Source organism: Spodoptera frugiperda, chromosome 13, assembly GCF_023101765.2.
Source record: "Spodoptera frugiperda isolate SF20-4 chromosome 13, AGI-APGP_CSIRO_Sfru_2.0, whole genome shotgun sequence".
NCBI classification, from domain to species: Eukaryota; Metazoa; Arthropoda; class Insecta; order Lepidoptera; family Noctuidae; genus Spodoptera; species Spodoptera frugiperda.
In genome coordinates, this window is record NC_064224.1 from 7,315,903 (window position 1) to 7,340,510 (window position 24,608).

A 24,608-nucleotide genomic window follows, 5' to 3' on the forward strand; every position below is an offset into this window, starting at 1 on the left:
TTTCTCAATAGATTTACTCCCTATTATAACTGATGCGAGAGGTGTTGCATGTATACCAAGATATACTGCATACTCGAGTTGCGCATCTTCCTCGCACAGCTACATAACGTAGTATCAGTGGAAACGGTCACATAGTTTCACAACTTCGCTATTACATCTTCGTAACCTAGCTATATAGCACATCTCTAGTGGAAAAGCACACTTAATATATTATTATGTTAAGTCTCACGTCAGACTGTAATAATTTTTATTTTATTAATACCCCAATTTGGTCCTTCGAACCTTTAAAAACTCTTAAAAGGCACCGGATGTCCTGCCAACCAGATTTGGCTTGGTACGTATTTAAAAAAGTACGATGACCAGTGCAAATATAAATATGCTTATTCACAAATACATTGTACCTTATGAGCAGCAAAACAAAATATTTTTAAGATGCCTGTACATAAATAGCACCTTTATTTTGCTAAGAGGGCTGACTAAAGATCGACTTTTCTCGAGATCGAGAGTCACATTTTGAACAGCCTCCAAAAATAAGGTTCTCTGTTTGACCTATATGTATGTACTATGTATGTATGTTAGTGCGCGATTACTTCGCCTTTGGCTACACCGATTTTCAGGCGGTTTTGTATTTTTCAGACTTAGGAGAAGGTTATAATAAAAAAATGGAAACGATATAGAAAATTGAAGGCGATTCCTTTAAAAAAAAAGTGTCTTATTGAGTTCTAGATCAACGAGACAGTAAATATTTTGACTATTTCAGATTATTATGTATGTCCAATTACTTAGCATTCCATAATTATTTGCTTGCAAAATTCTTAACATACAAACATATTATGTATTTGCGATTTTCATTATGTTACACAATGAAATATGAAGTTTGAACCTATTTATCGATCAGAGGATGTTCTCAAGGGTATATAAATATATGGTTATAAAGTCCATTATTTTTATATCAACCCAGTGATAAGAAGCTGCAAATTATGTACTAATTAAAATATTATTATAACTAGTGGTCGCCTAGTGGCCGAAATTCGACCATATATGATTTAATTTACAATACCACTTAACGTGCGTTGAAGGATAATTTTTATTTAATTCAAACTCTTTTATAAAACTCTTCATATGAGACGTGAGAATATCATCGCAATGTCTATCGATTGTGACGTTTTGTCAAATACGATCAGATACTATGCATGTGTGTGTAATGTTTTATTTATTGATTTAATGTACTTTATAAGCATTATTTTTGAAAAATATTAGCGCTATGCACTTCTCCTACACATAAACTATAAGTGTACCAAATTTTATGCTCCTACGTCCGCGCAATTATCGTAAAAAGTGGTCCAAAGTTTTTGCATCACGTATTAATATATAGATGTAATTGATTAAATTGACATACTATCTACCTACTCCCACGCGGTTTCACTCTGCCCGGCTCCTACTGGCCGTAGCGTAATGTTTTGTAGCCTATAGCCTTCCTGATAAATGGACTATCCAACACAAAAATATTTTTTTCAAATCTCACCAGTAGTTCCAGAAATATTAGCGTTCAAACCAACAAACTCAGCTTTATGAAATACAAAAATATAGTATATGATTTGTTATTTAAGTGATCTTCAAATGATATTTAGTTATGTAATTTACGGAGCATAACATCTTTTGTGATGCAGGATTGCAAGTTTATCTACTTATCTAGGCTATGGTGATCGCTTACCATCAAGTGACATGTAGGCTGTATTGCTTTGCTTACATTAATCTAGAATATCTAGATTGATCTACATAGGTTTTTGACAGGTATTCAATAGACCTAAAGGCAAAACTCAATCTTTATACATGATCAGATCAGTTGAATTCAGTTTTAAGCCTGCGGTGACCGTTTCTCACTTGCCATTAGCCCTGTGGGCTTTGACTTTGATTTGCGAATGGCAAATCTTTAACATCACTCGGGTAGCTCGATATACTAGCGTCTGAAAAAAAGATTACAGTATTTCATCGTATACAGCGTTTGTTACATAAAAATACGAAAAGTGAACATTGCCGTGTCGATTACATAATGCACCAGTTGTATTGTACGGTAGCTGTGTAGCTAATGCTGTAACAAGTCTAGGTCATGTTTTATTTTCAAAGAATTTTTGTTATTTTACCGGTAAAAGTATCATCATATTTACACTGACTGACTGACTGACCGACTGTCTCATAAGAATGCGGAGATTGGGGAGTTTAAATATTGAAACATTCTTAGTAAACATATATTTTACTTCTTAATTAAATATCGCTTAGTTTTCTCAAGCAATGCGGGGATATTAACCCAGTTTTCTTCTTTTTGCATTTCTTGTTGTATTGATCTTAGTCTCGAGGCGACTGAAACCATATGAAAATAATAAAAAAAAATTACTTAATCTCATTAAAACTCGAAAACGGCTCGACCGATTTGACTAATTTTTAGAAAGATTTATGGAAGTCCAGAGAAAGTGTAAAAGGTGAGAAAAACATGTATGAAGCGGTACGAAGTTTGCCTGGTCAGCTAGTTTCCACATAACTATAAAACATTACATTATTCAACAAACGTCAAAGTTTAATGTCAACAAAATAAACAAGGAAAGAAAACTGCAACGCTCAACAAATATTTCTAATGTTTGTAAACACTGATAAAATATGTCTATCTATCTATTAATTAAAATCCAAAGATATGGCGTAGCGTCAGTTATGACCTAATGTCAAGTTATTTTCCCTGCTAACGTCGGGACTTGAACCTAGAACTCACGTTTCGATTGACGTTCTTCTGATAACGAACACACATCACATGTTTGAGGGTTGGTGTGTTTATCAAATGACGTACGGAAAAACGCATACTTCACGGATTAGGAAATGGGGATTATAAACTGTAGGCTTTTTAAACCGCATTCAATATATAAAATACTAGCAAACCGGCAAAATTATTTTCCCTGCTTTTCTGCTTTTCTCTTGAATTTTTCCTGAATTTTCTTTGCAAAACCGTGGAAATCGGTTTGTAAGTTCAGAGTTATAGCGTCAGGAAGAAAAACTCGATTTATTTTTATATTATAGACGATACCTAAAGTTGCTTTTTAGAGTGTAAATATCATTTGTGTTGCGAAGATACTATTAGAACGAATAGGTATTCCTTGTATAACACTAAAATAAATAAAAAAGCGGAAGTTTAAAAGGAAAATACATGTTTTTACTATGCAATGAATTTAAGTAGAATAAGATATATAGGTAGGTCGTGGCCTCGATTTTACATGCAGAATAATTCGGATCTAAAACTTAAAGTACATAAACAAACACATGAGTCAGTCGATCTTTTGTCGAAAAATTGGTTCAGTAGTTTTTGAGTTTATCATGTTCAAACAAACACACGCATCGATGTAGACGCTTTCCTGTGGTTTCACCCGCGTTCTCAAGTCTTAATCATTTTCTGCCCTATTCTTATTCTTCAATAAATAAACACAAATATTTTAACAAATCAATCCAGTAGTTCTTGATAATAGCGCGTTAAACACACATACAACAGATTCATAACATTTTAGTCCACATTAGCGATAACAGAAACCAATAAATAAAACATAAATAGAACTAATAATCACGTTTTAATTATTTAATGCATTTTCTTATCCAGTTTAAAGCGATGCACGTTTTACCTAACAGCTGTGTGAGACAGGTGTAAGTTCATAAGTTATCGTGATATTGTACAAGGTCGGTTCACGGTCATAGCTATGTCTTATCTGTATGCTGTACAGAAACCTCATGAAGGTTCCTTATCAAGCCGTCGTAGCTCTCAATTTTCCGTCTTCGAGGTTCCTTGGACTATTTCGAGGTCTTAGGATTTTCCTATTGTTTGAGGATGCGTGCTGTGCTGATGATGTTCTTTTTTTATTTTAACAATGTGATGCTTCTTGTATTTTTTGTTATTTGGATTGGGAGTAGAAAGGTCTTGCAGGCACTGATTTTTCCGGAGCTGTGGACTATCTAGCGGGTTTATCGGGCCAAAAGCAAGAGTAGGAACGGTTGGTTTTTAGTCAGAGTAAGAGTCTGGCGCTCCCTTTCGCCTCGCCCAATGCGGAAGAAGTAGGTAATTGGATGATTTTTCCCTCTCAAAAACAAGGCACAGGTTTTCAATTACTTAGGCAATGTCAGCAATGTTTTGTGATTATTATATTAGATTAAATTTTGTATCCACATTCTCTAATATTGACACAAGAAATAAAGAATTCTTAAAAATGCTCAGAAATATCAGGTAATAATTAAGATCTGTAAATCCAAAAGTCCATTTCCTAGTTGTATCAGGTCTTGGTATACATTCACTACACAGGAAGCAGTTGAAGCAACACGAAGTATTTATTGTAAACGTGTGAAATGTCGAGGATGACTTCACTATGTTAATAAAGTATGAGATGCACCTCCCAACAATGATGTTATGGATAAAACGTACAATAAGCATGTCACATATTTACACATGCAAATTGTACCACCTCCATACTTTGTCAAGGTGCTCACTTCACACATTTTTGCAATATTACTAAAATATTTCATCATATTATTTCTTCGGAATTAGAAACAATCAAAATCTAAGAGACACGTGTACTATAACGTGGTTATCATCGTATAGACTTGTATTTTTAATACTATTGCTACCTGTTGTTACTGGCTTCCTCATAAATAATGAATAACAGTTGAGTCATTGCAAGATGTTGAACTACTGAGATAACCTTTGATATTCTTCTACTAGCAGATGACCGAATACCTTACATAAAAGTAACAGATAACAGAAGTATGGCAACTAGCTAACAATGTTCATTCATTCATCGTTGATCAATCGCCTCTTTAAAATGGCCGCTTTATATTCCAAATTTAAACACAAAGCGGCGGACGCGAGTGGCGTGACACCGCCGCGGCCAACCGGCGCGCGGCGCCCGCGCGGCTAGTGCGTCGACCTCTCCCTCCGATACGATTAAACAATCGATGCATTATCGATACTCAATGAAGACGTCTTGTATTCGATTATTCGAAATTCCGCGGCTTTGAACACCTTATCTGTTTATCCGATAAAATAAATGACATATTTGCCTCTCGAAGTACACTACACTACACAATGGAATATCATTTAGCTATTCCATTGTAAGTGCACGCGCACTTGATGAATGTTGCTTCTTATAAAATGAAATAGTCAAGTTCATTTGATAAGTTGTGTTTATAAACAAAATTGTTTGAAAAAAAGAACAAATTGGTGAAAGTTGGAATTCAAATAAGATTATGTCTGATCAAAGATATCGATCATTCTTCTAGAAGTAAAATTGGGGTAAGAAGAAAGCATCTATTTAAAAAAATACAGAAAAGTACATGTGACCCATTTCTACTCGTTTTTTCACTTCAAGTTGAAAAAAGAAGTCAGGACTTGAGCTTGCTTATTGTAATTGGGATTTGTGTTCAATTTATATCTTTAATGATGAATTCCGATGCACGCTCTGATTGGTTGGTTTATTCGAGCCGGCCAATCAAAGCGCGCTCTCGTTTCGGTTACTTTAAACGTAAAGCAAACTCGTACTAAGGGTACAGGTAAGGTCCTTAACTTAAAAATTCCCAATAGTTTTATACATTAACAAATTTTCTTCTTAGTAGAAAAAACAGGAGATGTTGTTTTATTCATACACACACATTTATCTACACACGTGTAACTGTGACTTGTCTCGCTCTCTATTTATGTCCGCGATAAACTATTTGCGTTGCCCTACCACTTCATCTTCGACAATAAAATTAATCTTGATATTTTTCTTACAATCATACTAATATTATAAATGCGAATGTTTGAATGGAAGTAGATATGTATGTTTGTTACTCATTTCACGAAAACAAACGACTAGCACGGAGTCTAGAATTGTGGCCAGTATATGGCAATAGGCTCACCCCCTATTACATAAGGACTTATAACACAATCAGTAAAAAGTGGGTGTACGTTTTACAGTGGCATTAAGTGCCGTAATGTGCAGGTGCACTCTGTTTCCCCATCGGAGAAAAACGTGTGCCCTTGCATATATAGATTATAGTTTTGAATAACATAAGGGATAATTTTTATCCCAGAACGCGGGCAAAGCAAGCTGGTATTGCTATAACTGTTTATGACTGTGTTTTCATATTTGTAATTTAATTACGCTGTAAATATGGTACAGTTTCGGATAAAATTTGGCACACAGAGATTATAGTCTCGAATAACAGACACATAAATGCTTTTACCTAGCAAAATTCACGATTCTAACGACAATAATTCTCACACGAATGAAATTGCCGGCTAGCAGCTAGCATGACCAATTGCCTTGTCAGAAATTTAATTTCCGAATCTAATCATAAGGATTTACACTTTAATAACCACCTGTAATATTGTTAATTTATAAGCAAATAGGCTTTTCATATACAATCTACATAATTTATTTATTTATTTATACTTCATCACAAAAAAAACAGTGAATGGCGGACTTAATGCCTTAAGGCATTCTCTAACAGTCAACCATAGGGTAGTGCAGAGAAATGAAGCGGATTGATGCGAAGCCAAAACATGGTACAAAAGAATAAATATAAGAATACAATATACAATATATACAATACATATACATATATAATACATATTATATACATATACATACACATAATACAATATATATCTACTGCTAAACGACTACATATACTGCATAAATAAAAATACACATAATGAAGAAATAAGTTTCCTCAATTGTTTTGCGACTGCCAATCCTTAAATATATGCTCGCGGATTTTAAATTTAAAGGAACTGCGATTTTTTGCCACTCTGATCTCCTTGGGGAGCGCATTCCACAGAAGAACAGCTTGAATGAAAAAAGAAGAGTGAAGGAAGTCAGTGCGATGAGAGACACACTGGAGGTGTCGATTTTGAGACGAACGAAGAAATTTAGTGTGGTTAGCGCAAGAATATTGGAAGTAAGAAGCAAGGTAATTAGGCGAAGAAGGAGAGTCAAGGTAAGAGAATAAAGTGGTCAATGCCCTCTGCTGCCTGCGCAAGCGTATGGGCAGCCACTTTAGTTGCAGTCTATGTGCAGAAACATGATCATATTTACGTAAGTTGAAAACGAATCGAATGCAGTTATTTAGAAGTCGGTCCAGTTTGTTGAGCAGATCTGCATTCAGGTCGTAGTAACAGACATCAGCGTAATCAATAATGGGGAAAATCAAGCTCTGCACCAGCTGTGCCTTTACGGAGGATGGAAGGAAATTCCTCAAACGGTACAGCGCCCTCAATGACCCAGTAACTTTCTGGCAAACACTAGTAACCTGTGCACGCTAGCTCAATGTGCTATCAATAATTAAGCCCAAGTCCTTGACGTCCTGACTGTATGGGATAGTCACACCATTATAGGAGATGGGAGGCAGTGTCGCACCGTCAATCAATCTGAGGCTCCAAGAGCTTCCTATAATTATGGCTTGGCACTTGTTTGGATTGACAGCTATGCCGAACCTGTTTGACCAACTTCGAACAGCTGCCAAGTCACCATTAAGTCTGCTGATAGCATCAGGTAGCTCGTCCACCCCAGATTGACGGTACAACTGCAAGTCGTCCGCATACAAATGGTACGCACACTGAAGTTCAGGAGTAATGAGGTTAATAAAAATGGAGAAAAGAAGTGGAGAAAGAATGCCGCCCTGAGGAACGCCTGCCGTCAGATCACACCAGCCAGAGAAATTATCATCATGCTGGACTGACTGCTGACGCCCCCGAAGATATGAAGAGAACCATTCCAATGAATCGCCGGAGATCGCAAGATGGGACAGGATTGCCGAAAGGATATCGTGACTGACCATATTAAAAGCGTTGGAAAAATCTACCAATACCAAGACTGTCACTTTGGTATCCTCCATGCCAGCCCTAACATCGCCAGTCACTTTAAGGAGGGAGGTTACAGTGCTGTGGCCCGGTCGAAAACCAGATTGCAACGGGCTTATTAGACTGTGCTTGTAAACAAAATGGGATAGTTGTTTATGGACACAGGCCTCCAGCACCTTGGACAGGAAGGGAAGGATTGAGATAGGACGGAAATGGGTTGGTAGGGTGGGATTACTAACCTTAGGTAGCGGTCGGACAAAGGCCCTGCGCCACACTGCTGGAAATACACCGGAGAACAAGGAGAAGTTCATTATGTGGGTAATCGGTGATAGGATGTGGTCAAGGATATTTAGGATCATATCTCGGGATATAGAGTCGCAACCCACAGCCCTTGATTTAATGGAAAGGATGATCTTACGAATCTCCGTCTCATCAACTGGAATGAAACAGAAATTATTTATATTAGGACGCGTCAGACCATTGATAAACGACAAGGTGTTTTGTTTGGTAAGATGATCTAGGGTTGTAACAGTGGAGAAATGTTGGTTAAGGTCATCTAAACCAATTGAGATAGGAAGGTCTGAATTTTGCTGTTTACCAATACCTAGAGACCGGAAGAATTTCCAGATATTGGCAGAAGAAGAACAAGAAATATTATTGAGAATATGACGGCGCTTAGCGTTGCGCACCATCTGATTGCATCTGTTTCTCGCAGCTTTAAAAGCATCCCAATTCTCCTCAGTGCGATTCCTCTTATGCCTGCGAAATGCACGGTCCCTTCGACGCATCGCCATCTGCACCCCCCTGGTCATCCAAGGCGCCGGCGGACGCCGAACTTTTATCCTTCGGATGGGTGCATGGCGGTCATACAGACCAATGATGGATGCATTAAGGACCGCGACCTTATCATCAATCGTATCTGCCTCCAAAAGCGGCCCCCAGTCAAGCACCGCCGCATCATCCCGAAGTTTCTCCCCATCCATCCCCGCAAAACAGCGCCTATACAGAACCTTAGGTTTCTCCTTGGGTGGTTTGAGGGCATATGATAGGTAGATGAGGTCGTGATGGGAAAAACCGGGAGCGTCATGCTGACCATGGAAGGGAACCAAGGAAGGATTTGAGGTAAGAATGAGATCGAGCCAGGAGTCATCAGCAACAGAGTTGTGATGAGTGGCATTCAATGGTAAGATGTGAAGACTCGCTGACTCGATCACATGAAGGAGCTTTTGGATCGTGAGGAGTTGGGAAGAAGGAGATCTGTATTAAAATCCCCCATGATCACGTAATGTTCGTACTCAGAACCCACGGATTCTAGAACTGATTCGAATTCAGTGAAGTAATCATTAGTTGGAGGGCAATAAATAACTCCTAGGACCATTTTAACCCCCCGGACACAAACCTCTAGAAATAAATATTCAGCAGAAGAATTTGGAGAGGAAGTCAAGAGTATTTTATGAGGAAAATTACTGCGAAGGTATATAGCTACACCACCACCCCGTCTTACAATCCGGTCATTACGAAGAAGAACGTAACCAGTAAGGGGGTAAGTGGTCGACAGAAGTTGAGGTTTGAGCCAGGTTTCGGAAATCAGAATGGCATGAACATTACCTTTATTAAAAGCGTCAAAGAGTTCAGAGTAATGACTGGGAACACTCTGTGCGTTTATGTGGCAAACATTGAAAAATCCACAGTTCCTATTAGAAAATGAGCGATCTATAAAGGTTGCAAGGGTATCACCCAGCGAGCAAAAACTATCACTGCTAGAGGCATCATCACTAGCGGAAACAAAAGAATCAGTGTCTGACATAAATAAAAAAATATGTGTATATATAAGAATATGCTAATATATATAAATTATACAATACTTTTAATATTAAATATAAATAGAATAATATTAAAAATAATTTTAATTCTACTCAAACTATCCGTAGCAACTGGTAACCCTGCACCACCCGCCAGCCAACAACAACAGAGTAAAACAAAAGAAAACAGAAACAATAAAAACAAAACGAAAAGAAACATCCACTAATCAACAAATAGTTCTAAAAGAGAAACAATTTGTAAGCAAAGCCGCAACAAAACACACATTTTATACAAAAAAAAAGTATTGAAAAAACAACAAAAATCATAATATACATAACAAAACGCAAGTAATGTAAGGCAAGGCATTATAACTACAAAAACGTCATCCGTCAAATGTCATCCATTAAATTAATGTCACCCGCTGACCTGTCACTAGGCTCATAAAACAAACGTGATATGTTATCTTACATTAACGATTATAAAATTAACATGATTAGTATAATATTTCATAGTGAGGGTAAAACAAGAACAAAAAAAAATGTAACAAAATTATTAATCGAGTGAACAAAGAGATTATGGATATCATTAACAAAAAGTGGCGGTATAGTGTAAATATTTATGTGAATAATAATATGAAAGTTAATCTACCTGTAACTGATCAATATTTGAGGCCATGGGTAACAAAGGGATTAAAAAGGAGTCACAACAATCGACGGAATAAGCACTTAAGTAAGTACACAAGTGTCTTTGCTTTGAGTTTGATAAAGCTGCGTGTTGGTACTTATCTGCCTGTCTTTTTCAGGTTTTCGCCAGCCTCCTTCGCGTCCCGCCTGGCCCCGGATGGATGGATGGATGTGCCTTGTGTCCTTGGGTGCTTTGCCAGCAGAGGACTCAGCTCACCCATTGTTGTGACCCTGCACCTGCTCCCGTCAGAGGCCTTGATGACGATGACGCCATCCTGAGTCCAGACCGACCGCATACCAAAATGCTGACGCGCCTGCACGAAGATAGCCTGCCTTTCCCTCGTCAGGAACTCTCGGATGGCAATCTTGGTCCCTTTCAGACGAGTTTTGGCCCGCCACACTGAAGATTTAATGTCCACACTGGCGAATCGGACAAGAATAGGCCGGTGGTGGTCAGCACTAGCCTGGCCCAGTCTGTGTGAGGCCCTTATGGATGTTGTGGTGAGATTGCAGCCAAGTTTTTGGTTGATGAGCCCGAGCACTGATTCAGTTGTGTTTTCATTTTCACTTTCAGGTATGCCCTGGACAATCAACGCCTTGCGACGGCTCCTTGTCGCAAGCTCATCTATTTGTCTGGAGCATTCAGACATCTGACCTCGCAGGAGCTTCAGCACACCGAAGATGAGTTCCCTAAATGTACGGAACTCTTCTGCCACCTTGGCGATGGTGTCCTTGCTGGGGCCGGCTGCCTGGATCTGAGCCTGGAGTGCTTCCATCTGCTTCGTGACCAGGTCCTGCAAGGGCGCGAACTTCTCCTCCAAGGATTTCTGTGTTGACCGGACTTCAGCTATTTCCGACATTTTTCTTAAAAGTGCAGTGATTTTGTGATTTGAATAAATTTCGTTGATGTGCTGGCAGGTGGTGTGCCAAGTTTGTTTTATTTACTCAGGGTCACGACTACCGTAAGTACTGACTAATATTTATTAAAATAATAATTTTAAATTTAGTGGTTAATTTCCAAAATTAATAAAATTATTAATTAATTAAAATAACAAAATGTATGTGCTTTCACTAGCAAATCGAATCCGCGAATCCACATAATATGTATGTAACTATGTATAATATGCTTTGGTCGTAGTAAGACACCATATTATACATATTAAAGCAGTGGTTCTCAACCGCTGGTCCGTGGACCACTAGTGGTCCGCAGAAGACTAAAATATTGTCCGCGAAATTAAAAAATACACACAAGACTACACCTCTGTCCAATAAATACTACAGTTAATGCTCGAATTAAACTAATATCAATGGAGACAATCAAAAGGCAATTGATTTCAATAATCCAAAAGTCATTACTATTATGTGAGTGAATGGAAAAATCAGAGTGTAGGACCACATGAAAAATTAATAGTAGTAGTGTTCCTTTACATATCAAGAGTTATAAAAGCGGTCCTTAACCAGTAAAATGTTTGGGAACCCCTGCTTTAAAGAAGTCAAAGTCATAGCATTTATTTCAATTAATCCTAAATTAAGCACTTTTGAAACGTTAAAGAGTATTATAAAATACTTAGCGTATAAAATTTTTCGCAAAACTCTTGTCAATGTCATGATCACCGTCTTCTCAGCTACGAGGCTGAGTGTTTAGACTGTCTATTTCAATATTAGCATAATATATTATGTTACGACACCAGAGGTATACTTTTTCACACATAATATCGTACGATACCGCTCTTGACATTGGCTCGTATATTGTATATTACCTATGATGTAACAAGTTTTCATGTATTCAATTATTTACATTTTCAAATGTATTGTGTTCATATTTATGTATTTATTATTAAGCAAAAATGATAAGTGTTTGTTTATGTATTGAATTAATAATAATTTTCGAATGACGTTTGTAAGTAAAAATGTGTTGCTAAGCTCAAAACTCGGGAATGGCTGAACCGATTTTGATAATTCTTTTATTGTTGTGGTTTTGTTTAGTCAGGTGAATGTTAGTGAAAGAAATGGTAATAAGTATACTCTGACATATTGAACTTATCACCTACCTATGTAAAAATCAATTTCAAATTGGTTTTTGTTGTCAAAATTCTCTGCCCTTCTAATTGAAGACCAAAAATTCCCTTAAATAGCCAAAAGTGCTTGTATCTGCCTACATTTTTAAATATTTCGTAACCACATCACTATACAAAACGTATAAAATCGATTACTTTTAATTATATTCTGTCGATCAAGGACAGGTTATTGACCCTGTGTAATCGACACGTTTCTGCGATATTTTTAGTGATCGCCCTCATGCCTTAGTTACTTACTTACAGACAGACGGATAGACGGAGTCATATGTGTATTTTCATGCCAAAATTAACGCTACTTACGTACGCACATAGATTTTGTATGAATGACGCTGATTCATTAATTTGTCTGGATAAACAAGGCTTATCTCTGGTACTAGTGGTGAAAGAAATTGCTATTGAATTTGATAGTTCTATTTTTGATAAAGGTAAGGCTATCTACGATGCAATATCTGAAAAACTGAATGAATACGTTGAATAATGACGAAAAGAGTAAACTTTGGGAAGCCAATGGCCATATTCACTAACTACTTACCACTAATCCATCTCTAAACTCAGACTCTAGACAGAGTGATTCAAGATGAAGGTTTATATGTATAATACATGCATAATATATCACCATTGCACCCATGCGAAGTTGGGGCGTGTCGCTAGTGTTAATGTAAAGTTAAGTTGAACAACATTCTCGCACTCTCGATACTCAGGTAATTAAGTATTTTATGCACTTATGGAGTGGCAACCAAAATGTCGTTAGATGCCACATATTATCTTAGGGCTCTTTAAAATTTAGAAAAAGAAATGATTAAAACGGACACTTGACATCTATTCTATATTACATACAATTATTTGTTCGTTGTTTATTTTTAAGTAGTAATTAGCAATTTTATCACATCATTAAGGTAAAAAGCTATAAACTATATTACACTACGCTACGTAAATAAACCACGTGTACTGTTGGCCCATGAAAGTATAAAGATTGTTATCTAATCTAATGGTATTGTATTACACATTAGTAATACTCGTTCGATGCTATTGTGGTCTGATTCCGATCAAATCTACATTGTCGGCGGAAATTCGACGAAATATGTTGTTACAGATACCGAGTTTGCTTTACAAATAACGAGATCCCACCCCCTATTACATGGGACTTATAACACAAATGGTGAAAAGTGGGTATACTTTGTATAGCGGCATTACGTGCCGTAATGTGCACCTCTGCCTACCCCTTCGGGTATAAAAGGCGTGACGTTGCGTTAACGAGATCGAAACGAGAGCGTTCTCGGCTCTCTGATTGGTTGGTTTATTCGCGCCGACCAATCAGAGCGCCGTACGCGCTCTCGTTTCGATTACTTTGAACGTAAAGCAAACTCATATTAAGGGCACTGTTTATATTTTCGACATTCTCCCCGACTTATTTAATGTAATATATATTTTTTTCTTTTTATTTATTTTTGATCAGGCAACAAACGTTTTTATAACATCTTTTAGTAACTGTCGTACTCAGAGACATTTAATGATAACTTCAAATATCCTTAGTAACGATTTTGTCTGAAAAAATGCAAAAAAACTGGGTTAAGTAATCATTAAATGATTCTAAGTACGTTAGTCAGGTATCATGTTGAGGTGGACTGCACATATTATAAAATAATTTCAATAATATTTCATGCTCTGAATACTAGCATATGTAGAGTACAGAGTACGTGTTCTGCTCATCAACAATTGTACAAATAATGTCTGTTGGGTAGCACCAGTTTCATTGTTCACACCACGTGTCGAATATTCAATAATTATTTTTTGTACCTAATCCTACATCTGACTAAAAGCGTATATCGCACATATACTCACAGAAAAAAAAACACACGTTTCACGTCGGTTTTCTGTGAGGCCGTGGTATCATTCCGGTCGAGCCGGCCTATTCGTGCCGAAGCATGGCTCTCCCACACATGTCGCGACCTTTAGAATGAAAATGACTTAACTCAAAATTTCTGTAACATTTGATTTTTATCATAAACTGGCTTTATAAAATATACTCTATAAACAAACAACTAATCCATCAGAACTAGCAATTTTTGGATTCGGACACTTTCATTCTGTGCGATGACAATTTTATTTTTTAAAGCGTGCCCCACACTAAGGTTTTCTCCTGTATCGTGGGTACATGACACCCAGATCCGAAGCAACAATTTATGGATCACACAAAGAGTTGTTTCGTGCGGGAATCGAACCCGCTACACATTGCACGGCGACTAGGGGCCTTAGTCTGCTATTACAATTGTGTCAGAATGGTCGATCACTGAGCAGTGCGAGAGGGACGGAGCTATGTAGGTTGTATAGCTCCGTCCCTCTTGCACTGTTCAGTGATCGACCATTCTGACACAATTGTAATAGCAGACTAAGGCCCCAGTTGGCCAGCTACCGCGCCAACCGTGCAGTCAGTCAATTAAAACATCAATAATTTTATTCATCAATTATATGTCTTTGTCCCCAGGACTCATGGCAGGACCACAAGGTGAGAGACACGGGCGCCGTGATCAATATCCTGGACATCGGACGGCAGAACTTCGCGAACGGAGGCGTGGTCTCCCGCTACCTCTGTGACTTGGCACAGTGCTGCAACCTCTGCGCCTACGATTATAAGGATGTAGTTCCTAATGTGAGTACCATACTATAGATTTTTTTTTTTGAGGGGGGAATATCATCCAATTTCTTCTCCCGCCTTGGGCGAGAGGGAGTGTCAGACTCTTACTGACGTTCCTTCTCCTGCTTTTCTATCCGGAGCCCCGGTAAAAAAAGGTGGTCCGCAGCTCCGATACTATAGCAATTGGTTAAGCATTAGCACCTGGTTAAATTGGTTTATTCTATTTAGAACAATTCTTCAAATTGAAGAACTGTTGAGTCACATTGAGACAATTTAATTATTTTTTTTCGTCTGATCTATGGAGATTGGTGAATTAACTAAAAGTAATTCAGTTGTCAGGGACTACTGAATTATTTTTAGCTTTAACCACCAGTTTTTAGGGTTCCGTACCTAAAGGGGTAAAAACGGCAACTTTGTCTGTCTGACTGGTTTTAATGAACCGTTGATATTGTTTAATGAATAAAACCGTTACCCTTTTTTTGATTTCCTTAAAAACACCAGTCCCCTGTAAGTATTTCTATAGAAATAACTGAAATTTCTTTACTCAAAACATAAAATATTCCTTTTCCAGGTTGTAAAAGACGAGAGCGTAGAACGGGCGATAGAAGAAGCGACACAAGAAGAATTAGCGAAAGCCAAAGAGAAGGGTCAGAGTGGCGCCCAGTACGCCACCATACGGAAGCGGGTGGAAGCTCGCGCCTTGAAAGTTGTACAGGACATCAGCTCCGCTATGTCCAATAAAGTGCTCAAGTGAGTTGCGACTTTATGACGATTGTTTTATAGATTAGTTTGGATTGAACTCGGGGACTGAGTAATGTGTTCTGTTGTTAGTCGCAAGTAATGTAGGAGAGAAACCTGAAGCTTTGTCATAAAACCGACGACCTTTCTATTTATATTTTCGAATAATATTCGATTACGATGATTTATTCACGGCAGCTTTATTAGTTCAAAGATTGTTTATTAACCTATTTCAAAAAATAAGATGGCTCTATAGAAAATTATTGGCGGTTCCCTTTTTAAAAAAAACATGTAATAGTCCCAGTGAAAATAATACAAGAAGATCTAACATTCAACCTCACGCTGATCCCTCTATTCTAATAAGTTATATTAATAGCCGGATTTTTTTCATTACATTTAACGGGTCGACGTTTGACCGCTATCTCAGTTATCTCGCTACGTTTGGATTGCAGAAAACCACTAATAAAACTTTTCTTTATCTACAAAATAATAATTTTCTTTAGTCAAAGTCAAAGTCAAAATTATTTATTTCAAATAGACCAGGAAGGCACTTTTGAACGTCAAAGCAAATATAATAATATTAATAACGTCTGTCTGTCGGTCAGTCCTCTAGTGAAGCTATTTGCTCGTTCCAAAGTGTAGATTCCTATGGAGAAGAACGAGCAAGAAACTCAATAGGTTACTCTTTTTCAATCAGATTCACAATACAATTCTTGGTTACATTGTTTCGATTGCTTCAATTATGTGAGAACGATGTAAAACTAATATTCAGTCAAAGTGAATGAAAAAGAAAATAACCTTGAGGACAACAAAATCAATGCAGTCTGGAGCTGACCAGTCCCAGTTGACAGCGCCCGTTCACGAACATGACACGTACACCAGCACCGCCCAACTCAACCATATTGCAGGGAATCGAAATTTTAAATCTAAAATTCTCACATCCACAGATTCGTAGCCTGGGTATGTCACAAGGCTGTGCGAAGGGTAGCGGGCGGTGGATGCGGCACCCGTGTGGCCGGAGTCGAACGCCTCCGTCGCGCCAACGCAGCGGGCCTGCCTCTAGTCTTCGTACCTCTCCACAGATCTCACTTCGATTACATACTCATGACGTTTACACTGTACCTCACTGGACTGAGGCCGCCGCTAGTGGCTGCTGGCGACAATATGAGGATTCCCTTCTTTGGGTAAGTTTTAAATTCAATATTAAAGTTCTAGTATACGTGAACGCGAAACATATTGTATTTTTATCGCAACGTTACGCCTTTTATCCCCTATGTAGGCAGAGGTGCACATTACGGCACGTAATGCCACTGAACAATGTACACCCACTTTTCACCATTTGTGTAATAAGTCCCATGTAATAGGAGGTGAGCCTATTGCCAAATACTTGGCACAATTTCAGACTCCGTGCTACTACTGAGAAAATTTCAAAAAACCCGAGACCATTTGTCCGGCAGTCGCACTGGCGTACTGGCGAGCACATGACCAACGAGACAGTCAGTTGTATTTTTATCGTGTCTCATATACTAGCATTTAAAAGGTTAATTTAGTGTAATGTGAAGAAGTTGGGTTACCTGACATCGCGGTGTGTATCAGTTAGAGATTTGCGCTCATCTAAAGCAAGAAATCTTTCATTAATATTTGCACGCGTTCATTACAGATGGTTCCTAAGAGGTTGCGGCGCGTTCTACATCAGACGAAGGGTGGAAGGCTCAGAGTATCATGGCGACCCCACTTACAAATCAGCTCTTAGGTAAGCATACACTATCTATATATATATATAGTTTTCATGTTTGTATCTACTGTAGATCCTGGCTTACAGGAGTTGCAGCGGTATGGGAGGTAGTGGTGGGCTTGTCCCAATAAAAAAATAAAATAAAAAGGAAAATATCTTCTCCCGCCTTGGGCGAAAGAGAGTGTCAGATTCTACTTGTCAAACAGTTACTTGGGTCGATGTCGAATTAATTTATTAATTTTTGTCTTGAGTTACTTTATAATTTTTAACATATTACTGTATTATGTTTTCAGGGCATACATACTGAACAGTTTGTCCGCTGGTAACAACTTAGAGTTCTTCATCGAAGGAGGTCGCACTCGAACTGGCAAACCTCAGACTCCTAAAGGTAATCTTTATAACATATTTATTGTTATTGTGAATTAAACCTTAATACATCAGTACTAAAGATCGTTTTAATGTTTACGCTTTCTTGGATCGTGCAGAAGGTATGTTTTATTAGCGTTTGGTTTACGTTTTAATGGTTTTCCGTCGTGTATTTAAAATGTACTTAATATAAAGCTGATATTTACATTATAATTAAAATGCACAACTGTACTGCAAACAATGTTTAATATGCGCAATTTGCGCAAAACTTAGCGCACATGCGGTATCTTGTTGCGCAACAAAATTAAGTCTAGTATGCACAAGAAACACATTTATTTGGAAAACTGAAAACTGTGTTACATACATAAACCTTTAGAGGATAAAATAATTTTAACTAATGTTAATCTTTATTGGCAGAGATAGATTATAGACTGCCTCGTTGGTCGAGTGGTCGCAAATGCGACTGCCGAACAAGGGGTCTCGGGTTCGATTTTCGGGTCGGGCAAAAGTATTACTGGGCATTTTTCGGATTTTCGAAAATTTCTCAGTACGGAGTCTGAAATTGCGTCCAATATATGGCAATAGGCTCACCTCCTTCTACATGAGAGTTTAACACACATGGTGAAAAGTAGGTACATTGTATAGCGGCATAACATGCTGTAATGTGTACCTCTGCCTACCCCTTAGGGAATAAAAGGCATAACATTGTATGTGTGATTAATCTTTACAATTCTGTCCACAGCGGGCATTCTATCTGTGATAATGGACGCGTACCTAGACGGGACTATAGACGACGCTCTGCTAGTGCCCGCCACGCTGAACTACGACAAACTAGTCGACGGTAACTTTGTCCGCGAGCAGCTGGGCATGCCCAAACAAATGGAGACCTTCTGGTCGGCGCTCAGAGGCATTTGGAGGACGCTCAACACTAACCATGGCAGCATCAGAGTGGACTTCAATCAACCTATTTCTTTGAAGGTAATATTTTTTGTTTTTTATTACGATAATCTTTCTCCTTTTACTTACACGCATTAATTGACATGCTATTTTACACCTAGACTGGACAATAATTTGTAAATCACATAAATAATTGTCCTGTGCGGGAATGCAACCCACGCGAGGTTAAACAGCAGCTCATGTAAAGGTGCTCCCACACAGCGGTTATATAACGTTATACAACAACAATGTGTAACAATAACATTTGTGTTTAAACAAATTATAACAGTGGTTGTAGAGTATGTTACATGCTGTTATAAATGTTACACAATGTTGTATAACGTTATATAACTGCTGTGTGGGAGCACCATTAGAATGCCAATCATGCTACAGTATAACACAAAAAAATAATGACAAAATACTTGCAAATCCTATAAGAAATTATCACCTTTTTATATGTTATATCCATTATATATATTGATCCCAAGAAAATTAAAAGAGTATCTACAACAAAAGCACTTTCTAATAATAAATGATAAATTTCCAGGAGCTAGTAACGTCGTTCCAGACGTACCACCACTACAAGGCGCCGATAGAGACCTGCCTGACGCCCCCCAACAACAACCTGGCCGTGAACCTGGACCGACAGATCCTGTACAACCACAGCCACTCCAGTCTGTACGGAGCCGACGTCAGCACCGACCACAAGATGATGGTCGAGGCTATTGGCAGGCATCTGGTATATGGTGAGTTCTATAGTGCTATTTTCCAGTTACATACATACATAACCTCACGCCTGTCTCCCATGGGGGTAGGCAGAGACAATGGAACGCCAATTGCCACGGTTCTTACACACTTCTTTCGCTTCATCAACAGTCATCAGTATTTCAATGCATGCTCGTCGGTTAAAGGTACTTTTAATTTGGCCCTTTTTTAATATATCGCCAATCTGGTCGCTATATGTATTTTCCAGTTATTGTTATAAAAATAAAACTAATGAGTATACAAAAAAGTTTCTTTGGGAAAGTTGTTTGTAATCATGAGTATAATCACTTGTTTAATTATTCTTGATGAATTACCAGTCTCCCTATGTATTAGGATAGATAGATAAGATGATTAAATTGACGCTTTTTTTAAATAATTGAAACTTCACCATCATCATTATATACTAGGAAACCCGGCGAACTCCGTTTCGCCCCCAATGACTTTCTCTATTTTTCTCTTAAATTTTTCCTGAATTTTCTTTGTTATAAACCTCACGGAGCCCGAGACCTTTTCAACGAATGCAAAACCGTGGAAATCGGTTCGTTGCGTTCTGGAGTTATAGCGTCAGGAAGGAAAACCCGACTTATTCTTATATTATAGATTAAGAATAATATTTGACTATAAGTTGAAAACAAAATGTATTCCCAGACGCGGCGCAGGCGACAGCGCTGATGTGTACGAACGTGGTGTCGTACGTCCTCCTGTGCGAGGCGCGGCGCGGCGTGTCGCTGGCGTCGCTGGGCGCGCTGCTGGCCGCGCGACACGCCGCGCTCGCGTCCGACGGACGGGACCTCGCCTACACCGGGGACGCCGCCACCGCTGTCAAACACGCTGTGAGTATACCGCACATTTCTTATGGGATACACCGGTAAACGAGCAGACGGATCACCTTGTGGCGACACTCTGACAAGTGACAAGTGACAGATGACAGAAGTCGCACATAGACTATCGACGAGCAAATCAACGGATGACGTCACAAATATCCTGCATCGCACATATGAAGTTTACATGCGAATTAAGACGGATAGAAAATCCCAACGAACAACAGTCGGGCAGAAAGCCCGCCAGGCTGAACACCTCGCCTGGTCGGAGGATCCTCCTTTTCTTAGGGAACTTTACTCTCTGTTCCCTAAAACCTGATGGTAAGCAACCGCCACCGCGTATGGACACCCGAAACGCCAGAAGCGTTACAAAAGCGTTGCCGGCTTTTTAGGGTTTAAAATTTAAGGAATTTGAAGATTGTTCGGGATTTAAGGAATGAGGCGATTGGGGAGGAGGAAAGCTATGAAAATTGGCTTGGATGACTTCTTTCCCGATTAACGAACGTGTTGAAATCTAATGAATAGTTAAAGGAGAATAGCTCCGCAGTAACTTAACTCACACGATGAAACTCGACGCAGGCGTTATTTTACGCCTGTGTTCTAAGAGGCCGTGGTATCACTCTGGTCAAAACGTCATTCATGACAATGTGTGACTCTCCCCCACAAAAAACTTGAGTAGTTTTGTATCATTTATGACAATGCATGTTTGTCCCATACGAAAAAAAATTTTTTTTTTTTTTACTGAAATTCCTAACAATAGCAGCAATGTAACTTGATTGTCGAATAAGTCAAAGTCAAAATTATTTATTTCAAATAGACCAGGAAGGCACTTTTGAACGTCAAAGCAAATATAATAATATTAATAACGTCTGTCTGTCGGTCAGTCCTCTAGTGAAGCTATTTGCTCGTTCCAAAGTGTAGATTCCTATGGAGAAGAACGAGCAAGAAACTACATAGGTGAATATGTATAGCATATAAAAAAATGATGTTGTATATTTCCAGTTGGAGATGCTCGGGCGCGGGCTGGTCCGTCGCGAGGGCGACATGATCCGGCCCGGCACCAGCATCGCGGCCCAGCTGGAGCTGGCGTACTACGCCAACACGGTCGTAGCGCACTACGCCGCGCCCGCCATCGTCGGTCAGTACTCTCCTTTCTTAGCAGAGCTTAAAAGAGACTATGACCTATGAGTTTGTTTCGGCATTTCTTCTCAGAGTAGTCCGATAGGAAATGCCGGCCTCATCTAGTTATTTAAGAGATTGACGTGTAAAAGTGTTATTTTATAACCTACTAGCTACTTCCGCGCGGTTTCACCCGCTCTGCTTGGCTCCTATTGGCCATAACGTGATTTTTTATAGCCTATAGCCTTCCTCGATAAATGGACTATCCAACACAAAAAGAATTATTCAAATCGGGCCAGTAGTTCCGGAGATTAGCGCGTTCAAACAAACAAACTCTTCAGCTTTATAATAATAGTACAGATAGGCAATGCTTTAATACGCACTACTATACCTAATGCGCTGTAACAAGGTGCGGCTGACAGATGCCAGTATGACGTTGACGTCTCTCTTTAGGGATGGACATTAGAAAAATCTTTTTTTATCGCTATCGATACTCGCAGCATACATTTAATTCTCTTTATTTTTTTTATTAAATGTGTGTGTTATTTAGTTGTGCAGCGTAACTACGTGTATATACTTGTCAAAATAAATATTTTATGACCGAGCCCTGAGGTGTTTCAGAGTTTCAGTTATACAGAACCGTGAAGAATATAAGTGTATATTAGTTTGTATATGTTACTAAAGCAACCACGATCTTTCAGATTAAGTACCACCACGCATTATCAAAGGCGCCGGAAAATGTCTACTACATATTTGTGCTCAGATAAAGTCACTGTGGTTCGGGCTGAGAGAGCCGCGTCTACAGTAGATTTACCCACATAATTAAAGGTTTTTTAAGAGTGATAATTGAACGACGCACGATTTTCGTTTTTTATTCTAAAAAAACATCGACTACCTATCCTTCGTAGTAGTACATCCCATCACTAAACACGACTATGGCTTTACGTTATACGCATAACACTTTACTTTATTTTTCATTTCATTAGATTTTATTTAAAGACTAGAACATTCCAGTTGGATTTAATTTAATTAACTTACACTTCCGAATGATTTAACATAATACAAATGTGATACAGTTAAAATACTAAGGAATAATTTTTAAATCGCAGCAACTTTCAAGAGTGATACGAAACGTTACTGAATCTGTCAGCCGCACCTTGTTACGGCGCATAGGGTATAAAGCACTACCAGGCTAATGCCTAAACTTGGAAGAACAGAGAAAAGAAACGGAGACTTCCTTAATACTATATTTTCCTGAAGAACACTTAAATATATAAAAAAATATGTTATTTGGAATAATTTCTTGTTTTTTACCTAAAGTTTGCGAATAGATATAACCTAAGAATAGTCGTTACAACTATCAACTTTTCTGAACTAGTTTATAATATAAAAAAACTAAAACGGTGAAAGAAAAATAAAACGCAGTGAATATTGTTGATTCTCGCACGGAACAACTCTTTGTGTGATCCATAAATTGTTGTGTCATGTGTATGTGAACTTGTAAGTTTGTAAACGCACCTATGACACAGGAGAAAATCCTAGCATGAGGCAACTTTTTTTTTAATAATATAACTGAAACTTTGATAGTTATTTTTTTTTATGAGACATGCCGGTAATCGAGCAGACGTATCACCTGATGGTAAGCAATCGCCGCCGCCCATGGACACTTGAAACACCAGAGGCTTTACAAGTGCGATTACCGGCTTTTTGGGAGTTAGGAATTTAAGGGTTGTTGTTCGGGAATGGGGATGGGGAAGATTAGGAAGGGGGGAATTGGGCCTCCGGTTATTATACTAAACCTAGCTACTGTCCTCCACAGCGACGGCCATGGAAAGTGTGATATGTGCCTCATCGTCACAAGAGTTCCGTAAGTCAGAACTAGTCAGCGCGTCACTACAACTGTGCGAAGTACTATCGCACGAGTTTATAATCTGCGCGCCCTGCCAGAGGATCCAGGACCGGATCCTGGACGTCATCGACTCGTTGGAGCAACAACAGCTTATTATCAAGGATAAGGTAAGTGATTTATTGTAAACAAATATATTTTACTAGCTACTTCCGCGCGGTTTCACCCGCTCTGCTTGGCTCTTATTGATCATAGCGTGATGTTTTATAGCCTATAGCCTTCCTCGATAAATGCACTATTCAACACAAAAAGAATGATTCAAATCGGACCAGTAGTTCCGGAGATTAGCGTGTTCAAACAAACAAACAAACAATCAAACAAACAAACTCTTCAGCTTTATAATATTAGTATAGATTTACTTTGCGCAACTCGTACGGTTGCGCAACGTATTGCGCTAAATTTTTTTAATTGTATATTTTTTTTATGGTATAAGCCGGTAAACGAGCAGACGGATCACCTAATTGTAAGCAATCGCCGCCGCCCATGGACACCCGAAACACTAGAGGCGTTGCCGGCCTTTTGGGGGTTAGGAATTTAAGGGTTGTTGGGGAATCTGAGATTGGGAAGATCGCATGTAATCCCCAAGTGTCGCAAGCGTTCATAGGCCACGGTAACCACTTACCATCAGGTGGGCCGTGAGTTATTTTACCACCGACGTTTTATAAAAAGAAATGTACTATTACAATACTAATATTAAATCCTAAACCCTCTAAATTCCAGTCGAACGTGATATTAGAAGAGCAGCAATGGTCCCGGCGCATGGCGCGGCGCCTGGAGGGAGACGACGACGACGACCGGCCCGACCCCGCCGAGCGGGTCTCCTACACCGTCTCCGACAAACCCGAGGCCGTCGCCGAGAGGTAAATCTATAATCTTAATCTCTATATATAAATCAAATGTTGTTCGTTAGTCTCATTAAAACTCGAGAACGGCGGGACCAATTTAGCTAGTTTTGGTCTTGCTTTATTTGTGTAAGTCCAGGGCAAGTCTAAAAGGTGAGAAAAAAAAATGTTTGAGGCGGTACGAAGTTTGCCGGGTCAGCTAGTCTATACTAAAAAAAACAATGTCACGCCTTTTATCCCCGAAGGGATAGGCAGAGGTGCTCATTACGAAACGTAATGCCGCTAGGTATACAATGTAACCCACTTTTCATTTG

At 38.8% G+C, this 24,608-nt stretch overlaps 1 protein-coding gene and 1 long non-coding RNA gene across 4 annotated transcripts in view; both read left to right on the top strand.

The window, feature by feature from the left end:
- The window catches only part of LOC118270204 (glycerol-3-phosphate acyltransferase 1, mitochondrial), an 82,024-nt gene that overhangs the window by 50,855 nt on the left and 6,561 nt on the right, over positions 1 to 24,608 (top strand). For all 3 annotated transcript variants that reach the window (XM_050698101.1, XM_050698099.1, XM_050698100.1), the window contains 11 exons: positions 14,917 to 15,081; positions 15,638 to 15,816; positions 16,752 to 16,988; positions 17,465 to 17,557; positions 17,833 to 17,927; positions 18,648 to 18,883; positions 19,389 to 19,587; positions 20,255 to 20,439; positions 21,430 to 21,565; positions 23,366 to 23,562; positions 24,173 to 24,312. In XM_050698101.1, coding sequence (XP_050554058.1) covers positions 14,917 to 15,081; positions 15,638 to 15,816; positions 16,752 to 16,988; positions 17,465 to 17,557; positions 17,833 to 17,927; positions 18,648 to 18,883; positions 19,389 to 19,587; positions 20,255 to 20,439; positions 21,430 to 21,565; positions 23,366 to 23,562; positions 24,173 to 24,312 — 1,862 coding nt within the window. The remainder of the gene's footprint in view (positions 1 to 14,916; positions 15,082 to 15,637; positions 15,817 to 16,751; positions 16,989 to 17,464; positions 17,558 to 17,832; positions 17,928 to 18,647; positions 18,884 to 19,388; positions 19,588 to 20,254; positions 20,440 to 21,429; positions 21,566 to 23,365; positions 23,563 to 24,172; positions 24,313 to 24,608) is intronic.
- LOC118277062 (uncharacterized) lies at positions 10,115 to 11,283 on the top strand. Its single transcript, XR_007705860.1, has 3 exons — positions 10,115 to 10,399; positions 10,473 to 10,854; positions 10,928 to 11,283. It is a non-coding gene; the product is annotated as an uncharacterized LOC118277062 (long non-coding RNA).